This window comes from Diabrotica undecimpunctata, chromosome 5 (assembly GCF_040954645.1).
Source record: "Diabrotica undecimpunctata isolate CICGRU chromosome 5, icDiaUnde3, whole genome shotgun sequence".
Taxonomy (NCBI): domain Eukaryota; kingdom Metazoa; phylum Arthropoda; class Insecta; order Coleoptera; family Chrysomelidae; genus Diabrotica; species Diabrotica undecimpunctata.
Genome location: NC_092807.1, coordinates 78,844,524 through 78,855,038, shown reverse-complemented (window position 1 = coordinate 78,855,038; position 10,515 = coordinate 78,844,524). Strand labels below are relative to the sequence as shown.

General features: G+C 37.3%; 1 protein-coding gene across 1 annotated transcript; it reads right to left on the bottom strand.

The window, feature by feature from the left end:
- Window positions 1-875: 875 nt before the first annotated feature.
- On the bottom strand, window positions 876-4,854 carry LOC140442309 (uncharacterized). Its single transcript, XM_072533383.1, has 2 exons — window positions 2,055-4,854; window positions 876-886 (listed from the first exon to the last, which is right to left on the bottom strand). The coding sequence occupies exons 1-2, from the start codon at window positions 4,852-4,854 to the stop codon at window positions 876-878; spliced, it is 2,811 nt and encodes a 936-aa protein (XP_072389484.1).
- Window positions 4,855-10,515: the final 5,661 nt, after the last annotated feature.

Genomic DNA, 10,515 nt, shown 5'->3' with positions numbered 1-10,515 from the left:
CACCTCTAGTCCTCGGGGGTATGTGGCATGAGACGTCTGAATAAGGCAGATTTCTGGTTAATGAACTCCTCCGTGGATTCGTCTCTACGTTGATGTTCTCCATGAAGCTTCGACGTCAGGGTTGAAATTGCGGCAGGGTCATTGTATCTCCTTAGGAGACGGTCTCGAAATGTGGTGTATGGCAGGTCCGTGTATGAGAATTTCTGAACCCATTTCTTCGCATCGCCGTGGAGGGAATTGTCTATGAGGTAGTCGATCCATTGGTCCTCGTCTACCTTATGTTTGATTAAGAAATTCTCAGCTTTTGTCGAAAAGCTGAGCGGATTCTCGGTGTCCCGGCCTGAGAATTGAGGGGGCTTCGTGTAATTTATCCTGGACTTCGGTGTCTCAGGCTGAGGCATCTGGGGTGCAGTGCCTTGAGTTGTGGATAGGGCCGCCATCGCTTATATCAAGGCAGAGATAAAGTCAGCTGTAGCAGGCTGGCTCGAAGACGGTCCTGGGGTCGTGAGTTCGGGTTTTGTTTGTTGGGCGCCATGTTGCTGAGAGGGGGCATTTGGGCCTGTAGGACCCATCGCCGGCTCTTCGGGCTTCTTCCTATCCCCGGAATTGGATCGGGTTTTCACCATCTTTGGTTTGTCGCTGGTAGAAAGGTTAACTACCACCGCTGTTATAAATAACAGTTCCAGTGACAAATATCTGTTATAGGTAACGGTTCCAAGGAACAGTTACAAAGTAACAGAGCAAAAAATGGAAAACAGATAGGTAAAAATGATCTAAGTATTCCTTGACTTACGAAAGGAATAACTTAGTAAATAAGTAAACTAAATGGTATAAAAATATAATGCAAAGAAAAATGTTTCTAAGTGTTCCTTGACTTAAGAAACAACTTAGGACAGAAATATAGATAAATGAAATATGTAAATGTGAGAGTAAAATATGGAAATATTTCTAAGTGTTTCTTGACTTATGGAAGAAACAACTTAGAGTGGAAAAATAAAATACTCAAAATATAAAACGAGAAATGCAAACATGAAACAGATTATAGAAATATGTCTAAGTGTTTCTTGACTTACGGAAGAAACAACTTAGAACAGAAAATAAACAAGAGAATCAAATATAGTAAAATAAATGCACAAATAAGTGTTTCTTGACTTACGGAAGAACGACTTATAATAGAAAATAAGAAAAATCAAATATAGAAAAGATGTGGAAATATTGCTAAGTGTTTCTTGACTTGCGGAAGAAACAACTTAGCATAAAATAGAAAGTGAAAGGGACAAATGTATTAAGTATTTTCTTAACTTAAGGAAGAAAATATCTTAGATAAAATATCGGAAATAATAATGCAAAAATGATTACGAAAATATTTCTAAGTGTTCTTTTGACTTACCGGAAAAAAACGGCTTAGGCAAACAATTAAAATAACAAGTCAAATATTCAGAGAAATATTTCTAAGAGTTCTTTGACTTACCGGAAAGAACTACTTAGACAAAGTACAAATCAAAATATAAAATAGAAAAAAGCAAGATAAATATTTCTAAGTATTCTTAACTTACGGAAGAACAACTTAGACACAAAGTACAAGAAAAATAAACAATCAAACAATCAGTACATGAACAAATATAGATCAATGTAATATTCTAACCTGAAAAGGTCTGAATATACAATAATGCTAAAATAAAAATGGTATATAGGAAATCAGAAATAAAACAATAACTTAGTAGGTACAATAATAGCACCGACTAGGTCTACAGTAGAAGAGGCAAGCTCGACTGATCGATGAGAGAAAATCTACCTGCTTTTATGTAAAACAAATCCTTTGTTTTACGTAGCAAAAGTGGAATTTCCCTGCATCGAATCAATTAGAAATTTGGATTTGGCCAACCTTGGAATTCCCAAGTATTTTGACCGATATCCAAATTCCTTGATGCCTCCGGCACGGCTGTCACGCCTCCGGAGGACAATAATAGGACGTTCATATCTTCCATTTTTTGTTTGAACTATTGCTCGTCGCACTTGCCCATCAGATGATTTTTTAACTTCAATTACCTTACCCTTTGGCCAATTGCATCTTGGTAAATCTTTATCACATATAATTACAATATCATCGCCCTGTTTAATTGGTACAACTTGTTTATGCCATTTTGCCCGAAGTAGTAGTTCAGGTATGTATTCAGAAATAAAGCGTCGCCAACATTTATTTGCAAATTGCTCTCTGTACAAATAATTAAATTTAAATACTTTAACATCTTCGTTTAAAAATCCAATTGGTTTATCTCCGTTTGAAGATCCAATTAGAAAATGATTTGGGGTTAGAGATTCAGATTCTTCAGATTCTATTGGAAGATAAGTAAGTGGTCTTGAGTTTACTATGTTGTCTGCAGCTATGAGACAACTATAAAGTAATTGGTCAGTAGGGTTCCTGCTTGGTAAAGAATCATATAACGAAATTTTAACCGCTTTCACTAGGCGCTCCCAGGCCTCACCCATATGTGGGGAAAGGGGTGCGTTGAAGTGAAATTTTAGCTCTGGGCTAATCAGTGAGTTGGCTATTAATTTACTGTCAACCTTTTGCAGTTCTTCTCTCAATACTCGTTCAGCTGCAATGAAATTCGTACCTCGATCACAATATATATGCCTTGGTCGTCCTCTTCTGTTAATAAAATTTGTCAAACATAGTATAAAACTGTCCACATCTAGTTTGTAAGCTACTTCGAGATGGACTGCTCTAGTCGTGAGACACGTAAATAAAGCTCCCCATCTTTTCTCCGTCCGTCTTCCAACAGTTACATTTATTGGACCAAAATAATCCATGCCAGTATGTGTAAACGGAGCAGTAAATGTTGCAAGTCTACATGGCGGTAGAGGTGACATTTCTGGTGGTTTTGGCTTAGCAAATTTGACCTTGCAATTTTGACAATTGGTCCTAATCTTTTTAACTAGTTGTCTGAGTTTTGGTATATAAAATTTTTGTCTTATCTCATTTACTACAATTTCATGATTTTTATGGTGATATCTTTTGTGATAGTCTTTAATAATTAGTAAAGTTAAACGACTTCCTCTTGGTAAAATTATTGGCCTTTTTGTTTCTGAAATAACATCTCTAGCTTCATCTAATCTTCCTCTTATACGAAGTATACCATCTTCATCCAGATATGGCGATAATTTATATAAACTGTTTGATTTATTAACTGTTTTCTGTAAAATACCAGAATTATTAGTTTTTAATTGTTTTATTTCATTTTTGAAATATTCACATTGAGTTTGCTTTATTAAAATATTTCTAGCACCTAAAAGTTCTTCCGAAGTTAATATTCCTGTAGGCTCTTCAGATTTCATCAATTTTGCATAAACAATTCTTAAAAATCGAAACATATATGCAGTTGCTCTTAAAATTCTATTAAATTGACTGAATGTTTCAAAATCTATTAAACGTGGACTATTAAATTTTACTTCATGAGTGGTTAAAATTTCATCAGCTTTTTCCTTTTTAAGGGTGGTGTCTGGAGGCCAACTGTTTTCTAATTGATACAGAAAATCGGGACCTTTAAACCAACACCTGGTGTTTTTCAAATTGGGACGTTTTGTCCATTTAGTAGCTTCGTCGGCTATGTTATTCTTAGTAGGTACATATCTCCAATGTGACATCATTGAGTTTTGTTGAATTTCGGCCACTCTGTAAGCAACATACTTTGGTAATTTTCCTGGGTCTTCATTTCTTAACCAGCTTAAAACTGTTGAAGAATCTGTCCAATAAACAATGTTGTGCACAGTTATGGAAAGATGTTGACAAAGGCTTTTAGCAAACCTTGAACCCATTACCGCACCATTAAGTTCCAATCGAGGAATAGCTTGTGGTTTTAATGGTGCTACATGTGTTTTCGCTCCAATCAAAGTACACTCTATGACATCTTTTTTTATTATTCTTAGATATGCCACACAAGCACTTGCGTATTCGCTGGCATCTACAAAAATGTGCATTTGCGTATTGGTATCCTTCCAGTTTTCGAGTTTATTAAGAAAATATCTTGGAATTGAAACTTTCTCTATTTCTGGAAGCTGTTTTAACCAAACAAGCCATTTTTGAAACTGTTCATTGGTTATTGGTTGATCCCAAGAAATGTTACTCCTCCATATTTCCTGTAAAAGAATCTTCACATAAATCAAAAAGTTTGCTAACAAACCTACAGGGGCATATACAGACATTAAGATTTGTAAAATTTCCCGCTTTGTTGGATTTCTTAATCCACTTAAAACATCTTTGTTTCCTTTATTACATTTTAAATTGAAAATAAAATTATCACCCTTTAAATCCCACCACATTCCTAGAACCTTCTCTATGCTCTTATTGTTTCCTAGATCTAGGTTGACTTCTTCGTTATTTCCGTGGGAGGTGTTCATGATTTTCATGAATTTGTCAGAGTTTGATCTCCAGTTTCTTATTTCAAAATTTCCGCTGGCGTGAATTAAGGCTATTTCTTTTGCCAATTGGATGGCTTCATCCTCAGTGTCTGTTGATTCTAAGAGATCATCGACATAATGATTCTTTACTATGGAATCAACAGCGCTAGGATATTCTACGCTAAATTTCTTCGCATTAGCGTTTTTAACAAACTGTGCACAACTGGGTGAGCAGGTAGCCCCGAAGGTCATCACAGTCATGATATAAACTTCCAGAGGATTATCAGAGCTACCATTGCGCCACAAGAATCGTTGTGCATGTTGATCTTCTTCTATTATACCTACACGAAGAAACATTTCCTTGATGTCTCCAGAAAAGCCAATCTTTCTTTCACGAAATCGTAGGAGGACGCCTAATAGAGAAGCAAGTTGGTCATCTCCTTTTAATAACATAGAATTTAAGGATATTCCCTGTACGGTTGCTGCTGTATCCCAAACTAATCTGAATTTGTCAGGTTTATTAGGATTAAAGGCCGGAAATATGGGAAGATACTATGTTTTTTCTTGATGCTCTAAGAGTTCTTGTTCTGACAGGTTTCTAATATATTTCTTTTCTAGAAAATCTTGAATTTGCTGATTAATTTTGGTACCTAGTTTTGGATTTTTCTTAATTTTTCTCTCTATACACTCCAGTCTTTGAATAGCCATGGGTTTACTATTAGGGAGTTTCAAGTTGTCGTATTTCCAGAGTAATCCAATTTTATATTGGTTACCAATTTGAACTAGGGTACTTTCTTGTATATGAATAGCCCTATCTAATTCTTTGGAAACAGACGGTTTAATATTTTGAACTCCGAGGCTTTCAACTGAAAAGAAATCTTTTACAGTATTGAAGAGTTCTTGGTTAGTAATGCTTTCAGAACTACATTCGCAAATGTGGTATGAGTAGTTTAATTCCACATCGTTATTTGAAAACATTGCAAAAATGGTCCAACCTAACCTGGACTTTGCAGCTATCGGTTGAAGTTCTAGACCTTCCTTCACTCGAAGTGGTAACGCCAAGTCCCAGTTATCTAAGCCTATCAAGATCTGAGGAACAGCGTTCTTATATGATTTGAAAGGCAAGTTTTTTAGATAGGGAAAGCTTTCTTTAATTGCCTTTGCATCGAGAGTTTGTTTTGGAAGGCCTAATTTTCTTACCGTTCTGGCTGGTCGGTGGTCAAATTCTTTGGTCCCATTATAATCACCAGCAATAGAAAAAAATACTTTTTCTGACGCATCTTCTAAGCGTTGTTGATTTTGTGTCCATTTTAAGCAAAGTTGTTCTGGGTTTCCCATTATATTTAGCTTTTTAGCAATACTTTCTTCTAACAAAGTAACGGAAGACCCTTCATCTAGAAAGGCAAATGTAGTGACCTCCCTACTTCCATTTCTTAAAACAACGGGAAGTATTCGAAAGCGTGTTCCTTGATGTGCATTACTTTCTTCATCTGCAGATAAGAGGTGTGATTCTACTGTTTGCATACCGCTTTCCTTTTTGATAAGCTTTGTACTTTTATTGAATACTTGTTCTGAAAATTCATGAAGAAGAGGATGATGCTTCTTTTGGCATTCTTCTTTGTTGCATTTTACAGGATACTTACAGGGAAATCTGTGTTTCTTTAAGCAAAGCCTACATAAATTTAAGGCTTTAACAGCCTCCTATCTTTGAGATAATGAATATCTCTGAAATTCTGAACAACCTGCAATCTTTTTACAATCTCTCTGATTACACAGTTTACAATTATGTGTTTCACTGGAGGCATTTGGATCATGTATATTAGCATGCACATTATTATTAAATTGCCTTTTTTTATGACTTTGGTCATTAAGGGCTAGTGTAGGTAGAGCAGAACACACATTTGTTGCCAGGTTATACAACCAATCAGCAAGTTCCCTTAATCCCTGAAAATTTTGAAAAGCACTGCGATATATCGCCCAATTAACTTTAATTTGTGAAGTTCTCTAATAGTTCATGCATAAGGGTAGGGTTATTAAGATAGTCTTTTAAATTAGATGCTTCCAATAAAACACATAAATTTTTAACTGCTAAAGCAAATTCTACCAGAGTTTCAAGTTTTTCCGGTTTAGGAGGTGGTAATCTACGAATAGAATTTATATGAGCTTCAATAATTTGCTCTGGTCTTCCAAAAAGAATTTTTAATGTAGCTATAATTTGGGGCACACATTGAGGTAATATTAAAAAACTTGAAACACTGACTCTTGCTGGACCTTTTAAATATTTTTGTAATCTTAATATATTCTCATGATTATCTACTTGACATAGCTCAGTAGATCTTTCAAAACTACTAATAAAAACGGGCCAGTCATATGGATTACTATTAAAAATAGGGAGATCTCCAGGATCCCTTCTTTTATATAGTATACCTGAACTTTTATCGTTATAAGTTGGCAGAGGCTTACCAAGTGTTGGTGTTAAAGGGGCAATATTGTCGATAAAGGGCTTATCTATATTTAGAGAAAGGAATTTATTGACCAAAGGGTTAGTTTCAATTATTTCTTCTTCATCGATGTCTTGACTATCATTCGAGCACTCATCTTCTTCTATAATTCTCCTAGACTCCTTGGTTAACTCTCTTTCTTGACGTAATAGATCTCGTTCTTCTTGAAGAAGTTGTAGCTTCATTTTTGTTTTGCTGCTTGTTGATGAGGAGCTTTTTAAGGAGGTTGCAGAACAAGATTTCTTGATTTTGGAACCTTGTGGGTGAGACTTCTTAGTGGCTGCGTTTATACAAAGAGGGCACTTCCAGCTGTCATCACCAATTACTTCGGAATCATCCTGTACATTTACGCATTCAAAACAGCACCATTTTTTACATTCTGTACATTCTACCATCCGTTCTTCACGATATGGTTTGCCGTACACAGGACATAGATCAATTTTGGTTCGTCCAACAACTGATGGACCCATATTCGTAGATCTTGTAAGATTGTGTGATTCAGCAATCGCGTGTGATGAATAGAATTTGAGCTTGTTGGGAATTTATATTTATTGTACAGCCAGCAATTGACGGATTTGTAGTTTACTGTTTTTATTTGCGAAAACCAACTCAAATTCTGTTCTCTTGCTGTCTGCTAAAATTATTTAAATTTTTCCCTAATCGGTGACACGTTTATTTTCTGACGTTTTTATTCTATTTGACATAGTCTATAGAACAGTAGCAACGGGAAATTTTGGGTAACATGATAGAACTTAAAATTAACTAAATACATTGTATAAAATAACAAATATTCTTAACAACTGTTATAGTTGCTGACATCGAAGAGGATGTTATATTAGAAATGGACGTAATGAATACGCATGGATTCCCATTGGATTTTAAGAATAAGGTAATCGAAGTTGGTAACGAGGAGGTATTTCTTCATCCACATGATGACAACACTATGCAAGCAGCCGTTAAAGAAGATACAGTCGTGCCTGCGAGAAGTGAAATGATCATAGTAGCGCGGCTACAGGGAATTGTGGACGAAGGGACACCCGTTATGATGGAGCCTTGGAACCATGACGACGAGGTTGGCCGAGGAATCATAATTGGAAAGGAATTGGTGACTGCGGCTAAAGAAATTCCTGTGAGACTTATCAATGTCAATGACTACCCAGTAACCATCAAGAAAGGAACAAAAGTAGGAATTTGTGTACCTGTGACATCCATAATCCGTCAGATGACAACATCTGATAATTCATACGACAAATTCGACCAAATGGTTGCAGTTGCTGGACAGTCTTTGAATCAGATTGAGAAATGAAAATTAAGGGAATTTCTTCGGCAGTATCGTGATATTTTCGTACAAAAGGAGGAAAGACGGGAAGAACTACCGTTGTTAAGCATAAAATTGACACTGGTAATGCTAAGCCAATTCGTCAAACAGCTCAACGATTACCGCAGGCGAAAAGAGAGGAAGCTGAAACGATTCTTCAGGAAATGAAGAAAGACGGGGTGATAGAACCTTCTACGAGCCCATGGGTCTCTCCGGTGGTCCTGGTTAAGAAGAAAGACGGAACAAGAAGGTTCTGTGTGGATTACCGTTTGTTGAACAACGTTACCAAGAAAGATAGTTATCCTTTGCATCGGATCTATGACACATTGGACACATTGGCTGGAAGTAAATTATTTTCTACTTTGGATTTGAAGTCTGGATACTGGCAGGTAGAAATGGACCCGGTAGATAAAGAAAAGACACCACAGGATATGGATTATTGCAATTCAACGTTATGCCATTTGGACTCTGTAATGCTCCTGCGACATTTGAGAGGCTTATGGAAAATGTGTTAAGAGGGTTATCTTGGAAAACATGCCTGGTTTACCTAGATGACCTAATCATCTTGGGGGAGACATTTGAAGATCATCTGAAGAATGTAGAAAACGTTTTTAATCGACTTAAAGCTGCCCGATTGATGTTTAACCCCAAGAAGTGCCAGCTATTTCAAGGTAAAGTCAATTATCTGGGTCATATAGTCAGTAAAGAAGGAGTGGCCGTGGATAAGGGAAAAATCGATTCCATTAAGGAATGGCCAGTACCAACGGACAAACATCAAGTGAGAAGTTTTCTTGGACTATGTACCTACTACCGGAGGTTTATTAAGAAGTTTGCAGATATCGCTAAGCCATTAACGCGACTTACAGAGGAAGCAAGAGACTAAGGCTGGGATACAGACTGCCAAAATGCTCTTGAGACCTTAAAAAAGCATTTAATCACTGCACCAATTTTAGGGTATCCACTGCCAGAAGGAGAGTTTATCTTAGATACAGATGCAAGTAATGTGGGAATTGCAGGAGTGCTGTCTCAGATTCAAGGAGGACAGGAACGAGTCCTCGGATATTTTAGTAAAGTTATTTCAAAACCTGAGCGGAATTATTGCGTCACGAAAAGAGAACTTCTAGCAGTAGTTAAATCAGTAGAGCACTTCTATCAATACCTCTATGGCAGAAAGTTTCTAATCCGAACCGACCATGCCGCCCTTAAATGGTTGATGCAGTTTAGGAATCCAGAGGGTCAGATAGCCAGATGGATCGAACAACTCTAAGAATACGATTTCAAGATTGAGCACCGGGCCGGAGTTAGCCACAGAAACGCTGATTTTATTTCCAGAAGGCCATGCCCAGCAGAGTGTTCCCACTGCAACAAAACGGAATTCAAGGAAGCAGCAGTGCTAAGAACAACGATGGTCAACGACGACTGGACGCCTACTAAGATCAGATAAGAACAAGAAAGAGATCCGGTTATACAGAAAATTCGTAAATGAAAAGAGGAAAACCGTCGACCACCTTGGCAAGAAATATCAAACCTATGCTCAGTAGTTAAGACGTATTGGGTCCAGTGGGACTCATTTATCATGGAAGATGGCTTGCTTAAACGAGTCCTGAAAAATGATGACGGTTCAGAGAAGAGAAGACAGTTGGTAATCCCAAAGAGCAGAATAGCCGAAGTACTTCGTCAGTTACACGACAGACCATCAGGAGGGCATTTCGGTGAAAGCGATCTATTCCAGAACTTATCAAGAAGAGGCTGGAAGGCGTGTTGGAAGATATGAGAGTGTTATCAAATCAACAGTATGGGTTTCGTAAAGGTAGATCGACAATCGATGCCGCGACCTGGATAAGGGACGCGGCAAAAACAAGCAAGAAAAGATGGGTGGTTCTTGTTTTGTTGGACATAAAAAATGCATTTAATTCAGCAAATTGGGGCCCTATAGTAGACAAAATCGTCGAATGGGCCCCAGAATATATGTCCAATATAATAAAGGACTACCTATCTGACAGAACCGTATGCATATCGAAAAAAAAGAAGAAAGAGATGACCGCGGGAGTACCCCAGGGGTCAGTCCTGGGACCTTTACTATGGAATATATTATATAACGGGGTACTAGAAGTAAACAAGGAGAGTGGAGTGAGAGCGATTGCATATGCGGACGATCTAGCTTTACTAGTCGAAGACGATACGAATTGGGGAATAATAGGAAAAGTAAATAGAGCAATACGAAAGACCGCGGCCTGGATAGAAAGAAATGACCCAAAACTAGCAGTAGAGAAGACGGAAGCCATAATCTTGAGG